The following is a 17,985-nucleotide window of genomic DNA, read 5'->3' as shown; positions in this document are numbered from 1 at the left end:
TGCCCCCCCCCCCCCCCCCCCCCCCCGTCTTTCACCCAAACTCCCCCCTGCTCCACCTCCTCGGCCCTCACCTGGTCCCTCACCTAAACTCCCCCCTGCTCTCCCTTCCCTGCCTTCCCCCAGTTAACTTCGTTGTTTGCTATGGATCAGACCTGGACGACTGAGGTTCTACACAGACATTGCCCTGCTTAGTTATTTGATTAGATTTATAGATTGAAGGGGATGTAAAGTAATAAAGCTTTTTAGATGCATTATATAATTCATATATCATATCAAAACATAATAATTCATATATCCTTTGAATATGTAACCACCATTTTTATACTGAGTGCATATATTCTTTGAATGTTGTATCCTTTTGAGGTATGCCTAACAAGCACTATATTCTAACACTGAAACTATTCACTCATTATAACAGTCCTACTTTAAAGGCAACATTGTGAGATGTGAATTGTGGGAGACAGTGGGTGCTTTCCACAGACTCCCTGACAGAGATAAGGCTGCCGGAGTAGACTCAAGGCCGGAAAAGCAGACCGGTGCGGCTCGGAGAGGTGAACGAGGCCGGAAGGAGGGATTCAAGGCGTCTACCTTCTCAACAATATTTGCATATTCATGTTGCATGTTACATTTTTGTCTTTGGGGCCAGGGAAAGGTAGACAGACCGCCTGCTGCACATGTGAGGGATAGATCATATGACCCCAAGTGCTGTATTAGATTGTAACTGTCAGGGGAACAAACTTTTGAGATTTGAATTGACCGAATCCAGTCGTCATTTTGATAGAACACGCCTAACAAGATAGATGTAGAATATGTTGTACATGTCCTGAACATATATCTGCGTCACACAGCTGTAATCAAGTCCTCGTCTTCACATGAACACTGGTACAATAATGAACTATAGCACTACAATAATAAACTATGGCAGTGGTTATACAGAATAGCTAAGCACTGTTATTTTTCCTGACACTAGCTTATTTTTCAGAACATTTTGAACTTGAAGTATTTTAGGTACATTTACAGTGTGTTACGATACTAAGCTACTTTTAAAACTTCTTGGTGACTTCATGCACACTGGCACTGACACAGCATTTAGAGTGTGCTGTGATTGGTGCAGCCCTAAGTGTGGTCAGGTGAATAGCCCTTTATTCGGTCACTTGACTCACATTCACCTGCAGGAATTCAGTCCAGCATCTCTGTCTTTTACTCTCTCAAATCTTTTAGTATTTTTAGTTCAGACACAAGGGAGACTGTATTAGGACTACGTTTTTCAATACAGGACTACTATTACTATCCCTATAGGTCTACTTCTATTAATAACACATTTTTGTACCTTTTTATCATAGCATGAGTGTAATTTGCAAATAGACACCTGACTATCTCCAGTTGGCTTCATCATTCCAAAACTCTACTACCCAAATCTTCTTCTAGTACCATTGCTAATTTTTATTTTTTACCGTCATGTCCGGGACCCCTCCAGTTTCTGGTTCCTTTGCTTTGGTGGACTATGTGGTCTTTGGTCTGATGTTGTTGGTGTCTGCAGCTGTGGGGGTGTACTATGCCTGGACAGACCGGGAGCGGCAGAGTCCTCGGGATTTTCTGATGGGGGGCCGGAGACTGACTGCTTTTCCTGTAGCCATGTCCCTCACAGCCAGCTTTATGTCTGCTGTAACTGTACTGTCTATGCCAGCTGAGGTGAGTGCAGTGAATGTTATTTTAGTTATTTTTACCTGCATATTAGCAATAACAATAAAATAGTAGTTACATAGAGAGGAAAAGCAACACAGTAATTTGTTAGATACCATTTCAATCATGCTATATAAATATATGAAAATACATAGCATCTTAAATTTGACATGCTGACACAACAATTGATAAAAGTGTGACTCTGAATCATTTTTATTCATCCCAAGAGAAAATTCTTTTTGTTGCAGAAATGTAGGCGACCAGAAGAGGAAATAGAGTTATCAAAATGCAGTGAATAAAACTATAATTCAACACAATAAAAATAAAATACAATAAATCTCTCATCGATATCAGCTAAACCACCAGCTAAAAACAAAGCAGGACTAAAATTGGTTCTGAACCTGATACAAGCAGCAACTATCCCAGGATGGAATTACACATATAACTTATATTGTAGCCTACAGTACATTTTGGATGTTAGTAACAAATCACACTTGTAAGTACAGTATGTATTTTATCAAATAGGGCTATTGTTGTCATACCCCTCTGGCTTTTGCTTTATCTTAATGGGTCAGGGCATGTTGAAAGATTTACAGTGTTGCACAAAACAAACTGAAGTGAAATTGAATCTATGAGATCATGAAAAAAGCTCAGGAAGAAAGACTTTTATTAGGTCGCACTTGAGTGAATGTTTCGCAAATTAAAAGCACAAAACAAAAAAAACAAAAAAAACTGCAGGTTCTGACAAAACATTTCCATTAAAATAATGAAGACTATATTTATTTTCAACAAATCGGATGTTTGTCAAACTTTGCCAGTAAGGTTGCTTTGCCAGTATTTTCTTACATCAATTTCCCAACATTAATGCCAGGTGTGTTAATAAGATAAAAACTTAGCAAAGCCAAATTGTTACTTAAAAATGTAACAATGTACAATATAGCAATGAAAATATTTACAGAATATATTTTCCTGCCTTGTTTTAGGTGTATCGTTATGGAGCGATCATTGCCCTTACTTCTATTTCGTATTTGTTGACAATGACAGTGACATCTGAGGTCTTCCTCCCAGTTTTCTACAGACTGGGCATTACAAGCACATATGAGGTGAGTTTTGTAATTAAGTAATTTCCCTTGTGGATCAATAAAGCAAGTAAAGTGGACAAACCATACTGTGTAGTAATAGCAGTAGTAGTCAATGAAAAATATTGCGTGACTGTGTCTGTGTGAAAATATTATGTGACTGCTATTATCCCTAACGTTGACTGATTCCAGGTAGTGTCTTTAACGAAATGAGTTAATGAAACAGTAGCAACCAAAGTAGTTTAAAGATTTATTGACAGGATTGTAGAGTGGGTTATTGGGCTTTTGGGAGGAGTGGCACGGGTTAGTAAAGCAGTGGTTTGTGGTCATTTACACACTGCACCAGACCAGTCTCAGAACAATGAGACCAGGTGCAGCCAAAGGAGGGGCCAAGGGGAGAGCAGGGAAGAGGATGGTGGTATTTTGTACAGCTGCCCGTCATATACGTATAGCATATTTGAAATAACAAATCTGAGTTTCCGTAGGTATCTTCCTAAAGCTTGCAAGGATTGTTGGAGTTGGATTGTTAGAGCGAGTTCTGAGCCAGAGATTACTATGAGGCCATGAAGTAATATTTGATCCATAAGGAGGAAGCTCGTCTCGGGTAGGACCAAGCTCAGGATGGTTTGCACGGGAGTTTGACGGCAAGGGCCTCAGACAGTTTAAAGCAGGGGTCTCAAACTCAAATTAGCCGGGGGCCGCAGGAGGCAGAGTCTGGGTGAGGCTGGGATTATCAGGTATTTCAAATTTTCTCAAACTTCATCGCTGTTTTCAACATACATGAGGAAATATGCCAATTCTTGTGGATTTTATGGATATACATCGTTATTTGTTGAATCTTTTGCAACGAGAGGACACAGCACGAGTGACACATGGTAAAGCCACACTAACAGTAAACTTTCATATTGTCCTGCGGGCCACAAAATATCCTCTCGCAAGTTTGAGATCCCTGGTTTAAAGTATTGCATGAGGAAGAAGAACTGTACTGCTGGCTCAGTATGAGGAGATGGCTTACCAGGAAAGATAAGGCCTTGCAAAGCCCGACCCAAACAAGTGAACACCTGCTTCTGGGCCCAGGTGACAGCTGCTCCGTCCATAGCCTCTGTCCCTTGTCTCACAGTTTTTAATGTAATGGATTCAGCCTCCCCGTTAAAACCAAGAGAACAACCAGGAGAGGGTAAGAGCATGGTTCACTCGGAGCCATTGTACGGCAATGTGTTAAGACTTCTTTGTGGCTGACTATATCATTTCTTACGCTCATAGCCCAGGTGTAGGCAAGAGCTAGGCAGACTGACAGGTGGTTGAGCACAAACATTAACATCCGGACACTATTTACCATTAAGGGCAGACAACTCACTCTGAGACTCGTACATTATGGGAACTGCATGTTCTGAAGATGCCAAGTTACAAGAAAAAGCAGGTGCATGACTATAGATCAGCTTTTCCAGCCTTGTCCACTAGGGTGTGCACAGTTCATCCCAAGTCGAATATCAGACCTTTAAGCTCTCTGACCTCTTTTATAGACCACTTATCTCCATATTATAGCTCTGTCCAGGGTCTCTTTTTCAGGATCAGGAGGTTTGGAGGAATGCTGTGGAGATTCAAAGGAAAGGGACATGGCAGGATGGAGTGTATTATTGGGAAAACTTGGCCAGGAAGTGAAGTAGTTGTTCAGAGATGTAGGAGGTCTTCCAAAAGAAGTGGATCCTGGCGAAAGCTGGGGCAGTGGGAATAGTTTGCTTTTGTCCATTGATCTGAAGCTAAAAATATTAAAACTATTATGTGACTGTGTTGGAGAAAAAAGGTGAGCTCCACCAGGCCAGTCTTAGAAAATCCATCCATAGGTGCAGCCCAAAGAAGGGGCCAAGGTAGGACAATGGGAGGGGCCAAGGGGAGAGCAGGGAAAAGGATGAGGGGATTTTGTACAGTCATAATAGTAATGCGTAATCCCTCAATCATCCAGGTAGGTTGTGCAATCATAGTAAAAAATACATAAATTGGTGGTGTTTTTTTCAATATTTTTTTATAAATGTAGTTATTTTATTGGGTACTTTTACTGTACATATTTAATAACAGAAATGTGTCTAGAGCAAATTCTCATTCTTTTGTGCCATGGTAACTAGTCCAACTCTCTCTCTCTGCCTTGTTTTCTGGTTAATGTGAAGTATTTGGAGTTGCGTTTCAACAGAGCCACTCGTCTCTTGGGCACCGTGTTTTTCATTCTGCAGACGGTGAGTCAATTTGCAACAATATCAAACCAAAAGTGTATCCGAACCACAACCACTCTGACCCAAAATCACAAGGGATACCGCAGAGACAGTGAATAAGGCATGTATTTCCTATTTTCTATCGTTGTAGGTGCTCTATACTGGGATAGTCATTTATACCCCTGCCCTAGCTTTAACTCTAGGTAAGCTGTGGTCATCCCAATGAAATGTGTTTGTGTGATTTTAATGACTGTTCTATTGGCTACGGATTACTGTCTTGACTGATGTTTTGACTAAATACATACATTATTGTCATCTTTGTAGTGACAGAAATAGATTTATGGGGTGCTACAGTGGCCACAGGACTAGTCTGCACCTTCTACTGCACACTGGTATGTGAAGGACAAAATTCAACATACTTAATGCATTCATTCTCAATCTTTACCATTTGGCTTTTACTATTTTTCCAGGGAGGATTGAAGGCAGTGGTGTGGACTGATGTCTTTCAGGTAAACCACATGTTACTCAGACTAGTTAGAGAAACAGTTGTGGATTTGTGGTGGGCCCATTCCAAGTTGACTCACAGTTTAAGTTTGTCAGTGCTTTTAAGTTGTTAAGTGATATGAAATGTACAAAAACACATTTTAAAATTGTTCTTTCAACATATTACAATTAAAATGCAAATAAACTCAAACTCATTTTGATAGTGTACTTCATATTAGAAGTACACTTCATATTAGTAATCTGATTTAATCTTAATTTACTGTCCACAGGTCGGTGTCATATTGGCAGGTTTTCTTGCTGTCATTGTTCGTGCTGTGATTTTAAAAGGAGGCGTATTTCCCGTTATCAAAGATGCACAAGAAGGAGGCAGACTCAACTTCTGGGAGTACAATGACCCTTGCAATAAAAAATACAATTTGAAAAATCACAATAATTGCATCACTGTAAAATTATTTGTGTTATTTTAGGTTTGACCTGAACCCTTTGAGACGACACACTTTCTGGACCGTTACCTTTGGTGCGACATTTGTGTGGACCAGTATTTATGGGATCAACCAGGCCCAGGTTCAACGATACATCTCCTGCAAAAGTCTCACTCAGGCCAAACTGTGGGTTAATAATGTATTGCAAAATTTAATTGCATGTTCGGCAGTAGTTCAAAAGTGATACCTGTTGATAGGTTCACAACCTATATTACAGTTCAAAAGAGAAGAGAAGACAAGAGAGATTATTTTGTCTCAATATTGAGCAAAAAACCCCAGTTACAAACCACCACCCTCTCTGGGGCCCAGACCGTCTTTCACCTCTTTTATTAAAGTTAGGAAACCCTAGTTACATACACATCTGAAGGGGGGGGGGCATATACTTTGCAAGCAGTGTAAAAACATATGACGAAATTCACAGAGAAATATATTCTGTTTTTGTATTTCCACAAGGTCACTCTTTCCCTTCGCACAAAACATCCCATGATGTTTCTGTTTTAGGTTTCACAGTGACCTTCTTCCCGTGGGATCCTGCACTCTCAAAAGACATTTTCTGCAAGACTCAAGAACAAACATTAGTGCAGATTACATAGTTTACATAGTTGAATATAATGACTAAATAAAGAGTGAACATTACATTACAGTACCTTTAAAATGAACAGTGAGATAACATAATATACTTGAATATATATTTTGAATCCATCACCTGTTTAGTAAATATGCTGTTTTCTTCTAGATCTCTTTATGTAAACCTGTTGGGTCTGTGGGTGATAATGCTGTGCTCAGTTTCTGCTGGACTGTGTCTGTATTCTGTCTATAAAAGCTGTGACCCCTGGACCTCTGGACTCATCTCTGCCTCAGATCAGGTTTAACCCATTATACTGAAATAAAAAAAAAAATTTAAAAAAGAAAATTGGTAGTTTTTAATCAACTCTAACAATGATTGCACTTTTAATACTAAATACTAATTGATTTTTTATTTAATTTCTCTAAACGTCTATTTCTGCCAATATAACATCCTATATTATGCCTATTTTAGTGTCGTATATGTTTATGTGTTTTGCAGCTGATGCCATATTTGGTAATGGACATTTTAGGAGGCTACCCTGGACTTCCTGGACTGTTTGTAGCTGCAGTTTACAGTGGATCATTGAGGTAAATGTCAAATTTAATCAAATTAAATGCTTTACTTAAAACCCATACATGAAAAATAATGCATCAGATTTCTAGACTATTTTGTATGTTACCCTAATTTAAATTATTGTATTTTCTTTATGCAGCACAGTGTCTTCCAGTATTAATGCTCTGGCTGCTGTGACAGTAGAAGATCTCATTAAGCCAAATACAAACCTGACAGAGAAACAGCTGTCCTGGATTTCCAAAGGGCTCAGTGAGAAAACTATTATCTAAAACCTTAAAGAGTAATTTTATTTGTAATCAATGTGTTTTATAGGCTTGTTGTATGGAGTCTTGTGCATTGGGATGGCAGCACTGGCTTCTCTTATGGGAGGAATCTTACAGGTAGAGATATACAGTTACATTTGTATTATGTTTATATTTATATTGAAACACAGCATCCAATTAATTTGTGGGTTTCAGCTGTTTATAGGTGACATTTTGAGCACTTTTTACCATTTTGAGCACCATTAAAATGAACAAGGGGATAGTGCAAAATGTGTTATCTGTATTTTTAACAGGCTGTCATCAATATATTTGGTGTCATTGGAGGTCCATTGCTAGGGCTTTTCGTGTTGGGTATTCTCTGCCCCTTTGCCAACTCAAAAGTATGTTTCAGTTCAGTTCAGATGTACCTATACTTTGTTAACAGACATTAACTGTTTTATTCTGATCTTGTACAGGGCGCATTGTCAGGCCTGGTGATAGGTTTTGCCTTGTCTCTTTGGTTTTCCATTGGCTCTCACATTTACCCACCTCCTCCTGAACTGACCCACCCACTGCCACTTACCACTTCAGGCTGTAACTTCACCACAGCAGAGATTCAAAACTGGACATTCAACATCGCCCCAACTGAGGCTATCCCAATTACAACACTTGAGCAAGACATAGGAAGCAGGTATGTAGATATCTCTATGCCTCCTGTGTGTTCAGTTTTAACCTAAGCACCAAATTTTACCAGCGGTGGAATGTAACAAGTTGTGGAATGTAACAAAGCTGTAAAGTACAGATACCTAAAATATGTACTTAAGTAAAAGTAAAAAGTATCCACTTTAAAATTTACTTAACTACATTTGAGAGCAGGTATCTTACTTTTCATGATAGTTCAAAAGTTTTGTGGAGTAGAAAGTACAAAGTATTTTTCATTATTGTTTGACATCTGCTGAAAATGCTGAGGAGTTTATTTTGGAACATGTTCATAATTTGAGCCACCAAGAAATATATTGTATAATGAAAACAGGCAGAACAAATTATTGATTCAGTTGTTTCAACTGAACAAAATACACCACAAATCTCTATCAAAATCAATACATTTGAAGCTTTATAAGACCTCAAAATCTGCACAAAATACTTTTACTTTTTAAGTACATTTTTAAATGTGTTTTTTAATACTTTTTTCTAGATTTCTTGTTATACTTTTGAGTATTTTTGCTCCAGTCTCTGTACTTTTACTTAAGTAGCAAAATCAAGTACTATACTTCTTCCACCTCTGCATTTTACTTTGCCATCATATTTACAAACCTTATTCTGTGCATGCCTCCATCCTTACCTTCATACCTATGGCTCTAAACCAAACTATATTTTTGGTCTTAATACTCAAAAAAAACTGTTTACGGTTTTCCTAGGTCTTTTTTGGTGGACAAGTGGTACTCCTTGTCATACATGTACACCTGTCCCATTGGAACCATAACTGTCATCTGTGTGGGACTTTTAGTAAGCTTATTTTCAGGTAAAGAAAACATCTAAATCATCAAATCTTGCCTACTCTATAGTTGCTAGTTGATAAGCAGTTCAAAATCTAAATGTGTCAAAAATAACAGCCTATTAAATCATGTTATTTCATGGTCATTTTTATTACAGGAGGAACAAAACAAAAAGTGGAATCAAAGCTTACTTTAATGAAGGAAGACACAACTTTGTTTTATGTGAACAAATATATCAAACACCGTGTAAGTATTAGTAACAGTAATAAATATGTCATATTAGGAATTAAAATAAAACAATGACTTTCTGCTGTGCACTTTCAAGGTTCTGGGGAAGAATGTACAACTGAACCTAACAAGCGACAGGTTCAGCAAAGCACAAGGGAACACAAATCTTGCTTTTGTTGATGTTGAACTGAACTTGCCAAAATAAATATTTTCCTTTAATACTGTGCCTTCATCAACAGTACATCTACAGCCCTGGAGCCGGACTCCCTCTGGGGATGCGATTCATATTATATTCAGTAGTCTGACATTTATACAGTATCTGCTTTCTTTCTGTAATTAAAAGTACAGGATGTCCATAAAGTCTTTTTACAATTTTAAAACTGAATTACAAAGGCAATTTGATAAGATATATGAATTAGATATGTTCTATTGTACTTAGTGGTTTCTAAAAGATTTAATGGCGCTGCATTTTTATGTGTAAGGCATCCATTCTTTCTATGGGGCTATGTTAAAGATGTCATGTGTTGAACAAAGATACAGGACATTACTGAACAAGCCTTTGTATGGAATGTTTTAAATTGTCAAGAGACTATGAACACCCTGTATATGTGCTATTTTATTTTATTGCAAGATAGCACAATTTACAAAACAGTACTGTTGTTAAAGGTTCATTTACGAATCATCTTTCCTCACAGTAAATTTATTTGGCATGTAATTTCTGGGACCTTTGCAGTAGCGATAATGTTGTTCATACTATTGCAGCTGTAAATAATAAGCAAAGAGTATTAATGGGGACTGAAGAATCTTGGGTCACTGTAAGATTTCAAGGCATCAACAGCAGCCTGGTGGCTTTTCATGTGGGTTTTCAAACAGTGTGCTTGTGTATAGGCCTTGTCAAGTGTGTTTCTAATGCTCCTTTTAATTATTTGTCACAAACAGGACATTTAATGAGGCGTAATACATCATGTACTCTCTGGTGTGTCAATAATGTTGTCTTTGTATAAAATGTTTTGCTGCAAATGTCACACAAAAATTTTCTTTCTCTGTCAAAATGAATTTTCTCATGTGTTTTTAGAAAAGTTCTATTATAAAACCGCTTTCCACAATGTTTACAGTGGTGTTTCTTCTCAGAGTGAATTAGTTTGTGTCGTGAGAGACTTGAATGATCTGACAGACATTTACCACATACATCACAATAATATGGCTTTCCGTCTGTGTGTATCTTCTTGTGAATGTAAAGCTGTTTCACCTAACTCACAGGTAACTTTGTGTTTTTAAAACACAATGAAGGTCAAAAAATATCGTCCACATTTGTCACATTCATGAAGTTTCTGGTGAGTTTCCAGATGACTCTTGAGCTCCTCTGATGACTCCAGTTTTCATACTCCACAGATGCTTTTTGGATTATCCAAGTGACATAGAGCATGTTTGATTAGGATTTTTATGGACTGGAATGCAAGGCCACATACTTTACATGAATCAGGACTCAGCTGTGCAACTCTTTTCTTTCTGATCTTTTTGGCCTTTGGAGAAACGCTGTGTCCTTCATGGTTTTGTTCTGGATTCCAGTCATCATCTTCACCCTCTTCACTCTGAGCAGTAGATACAAAGGAGGACAGGCCATCATCACCTGCCAATCTACTGAGACCCCGCGTTTCTAACTGTTCTTCAAGACTGCTGTGGGAAAAGGGAGGCGCTGCATACTGTCATACTGTCTTGGCCTTTCAAAATATCATTACCTAACAAGTCTAACCTTAAAAAATCCACTTCTTTATGAGTTGTTAGATGATTTTTTTTTCCTCACTGCTTTAGAATTCAGTAATAAAGTCTTCATTCTTAAACTGTTTCTGTTTCTGTGCTTTTCTGAAGGCTCTGTAGACTCTGTGTCATCCTATTCACTGGATGAGAAACTGATGCTTTGTTTGTTTCAAGCAAAACAGCCTCAAGGGGTTCGTCTTCTCCAAGCTCAGGAAAGGTGGACCTCAGATGGTTGAAGAAATCAGGCTCACTCAAGTTTTGTTGACACAATATTGTCTGAGCTGGACCTTTAAGTATGAAAGCTTACACAAATGGCAGCTGTTATTACTACATTTGTATAAAGGTTGATAAATTGAATTTCTAAATAGCTTACCATTGTTTGATAGATCTGTGTCAGGGCCCGACTTTATTCTCGTAGCACCCGCATAATTCATTTTATTTAACTGACCCTTATACTCCGTCGTGTACAACGGAGTATAAGGGCCACTTAAATCAAATAAATTATGCGGGTACTACGAGAATAAAGTCGTAGCATTTCGACATTAAAGTCGTAATTTTACGAGAAAAAAAGTCGTAATATTACGAGAACAAAGTTGTATTTCTATGAGAATATAGGCTTCTGTGTGTGAATGAGTGACCAGTGCTTTATGAAGAATTTGGAGCATTTTGTTATATGATATGATATATCATCCATCCATCCATTTTCTTCCGCTTATCTGGGGCCGGGTCGCGGGGGCAGCAGTCTAAGCAGGGACTCCCAGACTTCCCTCACTCCGGACACGTCCTCCAGCTCCTCCGGTGGGACCCCAAGGCGTTCCCAGGCCAGCCGAGAGACATAGTGCCTCCAGCGTGTCCTGGGTCTTCCCCGGGGCCTCCTCCCCGGTGGGACATGCCCAGAACATCTCCCTAGGGAGGCGTCCAGGAGGCATCCTGAGCAGATGCCTGAGCCACCTCAACTGGTTCCTCTCGACATGTAGGAGCAGCAGCTCTACTCCGAGCTCCTCCCGTGTGACCGAGCTCCTCACCCTATCCCTAAGGGTGCGCCCGGCCACCCTACGGAGGAAACCCATTTCAGCCGCTTGTATCTGCGACCTTGTCCTTTCGGTCATTACCCAGAGCTCATGACCATAGGTGAGGGTAGGAACGTAGATTGACCGGTAAATCGAGAGCTTCGCCTTCCGGCTCAGCTCCTTCTTCACCACAACGGACCGATACAGCGACCGCATCACTGCAGATGCTGCACCGATCCGGCTGTCAATCTCACGCTCCATCCTTCCCTCACTCGTGAACAAGACCCCGAGATACTTGAACTCCTCCACTTGAGGCAGAGACTTCACCCACCCGGAGAGGGCAAACCACCTTTTTCCGGTCGAGAACCATGGTCTCGGATTTGGAGGGGCTGACTCTCATCCCAGCCGCTTCACACTCGGCTGCAAACCGCCCCAGTGCTGCAGGTCCTGGCTCGAAGAAGCATCAGGACAACATCATCTGTAAACAGCAGATATGAAATCCTGTGGTTCCCAAACCAGACCCCCTCCGGCCCCTGGCTGCGCCAAGAAATTATGTCCATAAATATAATGAACAGAACCAGTGACAAAGGGCAGCCCTGGCGGAGTCCAACATGCACCAGGAACAGGTCTGACTTACTGCCGGCAATGCGAACACAGCTCCTGCTCCGGTCATACAGGGACCGGACAGCCCTTAGCAAAGAGCCCCGGACCCCATACTCCCAGAGCAACCCCCAAAGGACAGGGACACGGTCGAATGCCTTCTCCAGATCCACAAAACACATGTGGACTCGTTGGGCATACTCCCATGAACCCTCAAGGACCCGATGGAGAGTATAGAGCTGATCCAGTGTTCCGCGACCAGGACGAAAACCACACTGCTCCTCCTGAATCCGAGGTTCGACTATTGGTCGAACCTGAGGAGTGTGATTCCCCTATAATTGGAACACACCCTCCGGTCCCCCTTCTTATACAGAGGGACCATCACCCCGGTCTGCCATTCCACAGGTACTGTCCCCGACCGCCACGCGATGTTGCAGAGACGTGTCAGCCAAGACAGTCCCACAACATCCAAGAGACTTGAGGTACTCAGGACGGATCTTGTCCACCCCCGGAGCCTTGCCACTGAGGAGCTTGTCAACCACCTCGGTGACTTCAGCCAGGGTGATGGACGAGTCCGCCTCCGGGTCCCCAGTTTCTGCTTCCCCCTCGGAAGACCTGACAATGGGATTGAGGAGATCCTCAAAGTATTCCTTCCACCACCCGACAACATCCCCAGTCGAGGTCAGCAGCTCTCCACCCGCACTGTAATCAGTGTTGATGAAGCACTGCTTCCCCCTCCTGAGGCGTCGGACGGTTTGCCAGAATCTCTTTGAGATTCATGAAGGACGTAAACGTCATTGCTTATAATATTAAAGATTAGACTAAAAGGAGGTTTAGGACTTTCATGCAACACTGCACAAAACACACTCCATTCTTGCCCTATCGCATAGAAAAGAACGTACTGTGACAATAGATAGATTGTGTAGCATGTCCTCCCAGATTAAGCTGTTACAGATAACGCTGCGCCAGCGGGGCACCTGGAGGGTAGAGGAGTGCCAGAAGGAAGAAGAAGAAGATGTCCACACCCAGCTACTGAATATTCATGATTTATGTTTAAATGTGGCGTTCAGGGTCAGGCACTCAGATCAAAACGGGACCGCCCCTGAGATCTCCGTGCACGTACTAGGGACAGCATCACGCCTGACTTGTATTAGATTGGATGTATAGGGAACAATAAAACTCGAGTGATTCTACTCTCTGGTCTCCAGTGATTCTTCTGATCGGATAAAACGAACATGCTTACATTCAGATATATCAATTTCTTCCAAATCTGTCTGGTTCCTCCGACTAAACAACCTCAAATGATTGCAGTGAGCCTTCAAAGTACTTATACTAATGATAGTGTGGTGATGGTGGACTAAAAGACACAGTATTTCATACTGCGTAAACCCCAGTTGAAAGTTTATCTGAACAAAACGCTCCAAATTCTCCATGACGCATAACGCACTAAAAATGCAACTTTTTTCTCGTAATATTACGACTTTTTTTTGGTTTCAACTTTATTCTCGTAAAATTATGACTTTAATGTCGAAATGCTACGACTTTATTCACATAGGGCCCGTATAATTTTTTTTATTTAAGTGACCCTTATACTCCATCGTACTACAAAAAGTATCTGAATAAACAATAATACTTAAACTGCTACTGCCACTGATTCCCATGAGGAAGGATGATCCCAGTAAACAGTTTAAAAAAAATGTACAATATTGTAAAAAAACAAAAACATGAGCTGCAAAAAATACATAAACAAAAGAAGAACTGTAGTACTTGGGATGGATAACTAGTCATAGAAGTAAATTATTTGACCCTTCAGTCTATATAACAATTAAAATGATCCAAATACAACTACGATTCTCGATTAACCTTTGCAGCTTTAGTTCCAACTTTCATTTGCTGAACGATAAGTGAATATAGTCATTAACTGTAGTAAAAACTGTCTCCTTGTTGTTTTCCCAGGCACACTCTGACCCCTCTGTCCAGCTTTACAGAGGCCAAACCAGAGTTTTATTGTTCCAGTAGTGCTAACAACAACTAGCATGCTAACCGCGCACGTCTCGATTCTCGGACAATAAAACGTTTCGTAATTAAATATAAGATGCAGACAGTACACAGCTGACTTATTTTAACCTCAAGAGCTGCTTATTCAACATATCTGTACTGGGGAAATAAAAATAAAAATCAATACCTGCTCTTTAAAGATCCTGTACCTAATTTCTAGTGTCTTAAAAATGCGAAAAAATTGCTCTTTAAACTATTTCCAAAGTCTTCGCCACTTTCTGAACACATTCCTAGGTAGCATCCTAATTATTCACCGTGATGGGATTATAATTTCTTTTCACAATTTTCAGAGACCAGTGTGGATTTAGCATGCTAACACAATCCACCATTATTTTCCTGGTTTGCAGATAATAAAAAAGACAAGGTTTGACTCCAAGAGCTGCTTTTCCAAAATATCTGTACTGGGGCAAAACCAATTTTACTTTATTACATGAAAAAAATCTAGTACATCCCCTTTAATTTATTATTTTGTCCCTTATGTCCGTCAGTATCAAGCACTTGCTTCTTCCCAATGTGTCACGCTTCTCAGACGTCCTGTTTGGATACATGGCCCCTGTACACATCATCAACAGAACCCCAAACTCTGAATTCAACCATCTGTTTCCTGGGCTCACTGGCTTCAGGCACCCAGACCACAAGTTCGAGTGAACCAGGGTGCAGTGCCCGTCCTGGTAAATCAGGCCTGTCAAGATAATAAATCCTCTGATGTATTGTTAAGAAAACACTAAAGACTATTCTAAATGTATAATATTGTCGAAATCATGAGCTTCAATAAACAAAAAGCAGAATGAAACATGTTAGTAAGTTTGTGTCGATAATGAGCGGTGTTGTCAAGATACTAAAATTTCAAACTTGATTTCGATACTCAGGATTAGACTCAATAGAAGGATGATAATAAAAACACTCTTTAGACAGTAGAATGTGATTTTCAGCATTAAATAGTATTACTTTGTCTTCTGTTCCCACATGGCCTTATATCTGTGTAATCCCTCAGTGGTCCAGTTAGGTTCCACAGTGGTCCATGGGTATATTCTAGTCTATGTGTCTTATACTTGTTCTGATACAGCTCAAGATCATTCTAAAGCTGTTCAGAAAAGGCTCATTTCTGTCCTGTGAATGTGACTTTTTAGTATCCTGCTCAAATGAGTATCTAGTTTCTATGTTTTTCTCTCGACAGCCAGTAGGGGGTGAGCAACCATCTGTGTTGGTCAATGGGGAGAGATAACAATTTAAATACTGTGGGGTAGTTTTTGACTCTAACCTAAATTTTAAACAGCATGTTAAAAAAAAAATGTCTTATATAATTAAATTAAATCTGTCAAACTTCAAACATATAAGACCTTATCTGACAACAGAATCAGCAAAGGCGTATATGCATGCCATGATATTTAGTCACATATCTTACGGCTATACCACATGGTCTCATACATCAGAGGCCGTCCTGAAGCCCCTAAAGTCCCTCTTCAAAAAAACATTGAAAACACTGGACAAAAAGCCTCTACAGTCTATTGTAATATCTTAAGTAAATATAATATTCTGGATCTTGAAAATTATCAGGTATTTATGGATGCTTGCCTTATTTTTTAAAGTTTTAAATGGACTTGCTCCTCCACCATTAATGGATTTTATAAGTAAAAAAACGACTGACCGAGTTAATACCAGAGTATTGACCAGAGGAGACTGTGACATACAGAGACGCAGGACCAAATTTGGCCAAATGGTGACATCTGTCAGAGGATCACAGTCATTGAACACATTACCAGCCCATGTCAGGAACTGTGGGTCCTTTTCAACCTTCAAGAACACTCTGAAACATTGGTTGAAAAATAATCAAACATGCTCACACATGTAGATTATTTTTTTCTTGGGGCATCTTAAACTCAGAATATGGTCTATTGCAGTGGTCCCCAACCTTTTTTGCACCACGGACCGGAACAATGTAGGTTTTATTTTCACGGACCGGCCTTCTACGCGTGGCAGATAAATATGGCAAAAATAAGTTAAGTGCATAAAAAATAAAACTCACCACAGTATACCGCTGCATCAGTGGGAGCCCTGCACTTGTTTCTTCTTTCCTTCTTGCTCACGTTTGTTTCTTTCAAAAAACTCTAAAACTTATCTTTTAATCCCAGGTGCTTAGTCTCTCTCCTCCTCCTCGTCTGGTCTCCTGGCCGATTTCTTATGTTGTCTGATTTTTCCTGTTGTGTCTGATTTTTCCTGTTGTGTCTGATTTTTCTTGTTGTGTCTGATTCTTCCTGTTGTTTTGTTTTTTGTGTCTTGGCGGCACGGTGACTGAGTGCCTCACTCATGTCTCACAGCCAAATGCAATTCTGCATATTATGCAGAGCGGACTCTGCACGTGAGAGTCACCTGTAGCGACAAACCCATATTTTAAGTAGGACTCCTGGTATTGTCTGTTAAATTTATCTTTCTTTTTCTTAGAGGTCGTAGTCTCCTCTTCTGGCTCCTCAGTTGTCCTTTATTCATTTGTTAAAAAGCTCTCCAAAGACTTTTGTTTTGGCTCATTTTCACTCTCTTGTGGCTCTACTTTTGAGCGTCGTGTCTGACGTGTTATACGTGATACGTCATCACGGAGACGAGAGCAGATTTATCACAGATATAATAAACTTGCCACTACATCAAATAGATGTCGGTGGCGTTTTCCTATCAGGATTTTCATTATATATCTACTGTTAAACCTTTCCTGCTTCGGTCCCTTGACCGTGGTCGGGAGGCACAGGGGAGATCCGTCTTCTCCAGGGCCGAAGGGTCACTCTTCCTCCGGGGTTTAACTCCCTGTTCTTAACCTCAAAGTTGTTTCGAGTGTGGTGCGAGCTCAAAGACCACCCCAGTCTGTTGCTCAAGAGTTGGTGGCTTTATTATCTGTACTGCACTGTAATAACGCATCACTTCTGCTCTAACTCACACACTGTCTTTTTCCAAGTGCATCTGTAGACTCACACTCTCCGCTTCTCCGCGGGTTGAACCACACTATGCGCCACATGCACGCGCACGTCACCTCTCACTCACGCTCACGCACCACACTGAACTAAAGCACATAGGAGCTAGACACACACCTCACAACACTACGGACGAGCTCATTAGCGCGTCATGAGGGACGGCCGAAAGTTAGAGTCGGAGTAGATGCGGTCGCTGATAAACTATTTACTGTTTTTGTGCGGCCCGGTAGCAAATGCGTCACGGCCCGGTGGTTGGGGATCACTGATTTTATTAGTTAAGTTTCTACATAACTTGAGTTTCGGATGTGTGTAAGTTGCACAAGATAATCTACCCCAGTCTGAAGGACAACAACGTGCGGTGGAGAGTGCTGCTCCGTGAGGTGCTGTTCTGGACTGAGAACTGAAGAGGAGGTGGAGGGACAGAGAAAAGAAGGAGAAGGAAGAGATGGAAGAGAAGGAGGAAACTTGGACCAAATTCACAGGAGGTGAGTGTGCAAACAGCAGAGTCAAATGTAGCGACTATAATCAATATAAACT

General features: G+C 40.5%; 1 protein-coding gene across 1 annotated transcript; it reads left to right on the top strand.

Annotated features, from left to right (window-relative positions):
* Positions 1-1,458: 1,458 nt before the first annotated feature.
* Positions 1,459-9,288, top strand: slc5a8 (solute carrier family 5 member 8). Its single transcript, XM_033989305.2, has 17 exons — positions 1,459-1,692; positions 2,667-2,786; positions 4,928-4,993; positions 5,121-5,172; positions 5,294-5,361; positions 5,440-5,478; positions 5,743-5,858; positions 5,941-6,081; positions 6,692-6,821; positions 7,022-7,110; positions 7,236-7,345; positions 7,409-7,476; positions 7,653-7,739; positions 7,815-8,029; positions 8,757-8,860; positions 8,992-9,080; positions 9,160-9,288. The coding sequence occupies exons 1-17, from the start codon at positions 1,459-1,461 to the stop codon at positions 9,265-9,267; spliced, it is 1,836 nt and encodes a 611-aa protein (XP_033845196.1). The 3' UTR covers positions 9,268-9,288.
* The last annotated feature ends 8,697 nt before the right edge of the window (positions 9,289-17,985 follow it).

Source organism: Periophthalmus magnuspinnatus, chromosome 23 (assembly GCF_009829125.3).
Source record: "Periophthalmus magnuspinnatus isolate fPerMag1 chromosome 23, fPerMag1.2.pri, whole genome shotgun sequence".
In the NCBI taxonomy this organism is placed as follows: Eukaryota; Metazoa; Chordata; class Actinopteri; order Gobiiformes; family Gobiidae; genus Periophthalmus; species Periophthalmus magnuspinnatus.
The sequence above is the reverse complement of the archived record's forward strand: the minus strand, read 5'-3'. Positions and strand labels throughout refer to the sequence as shown.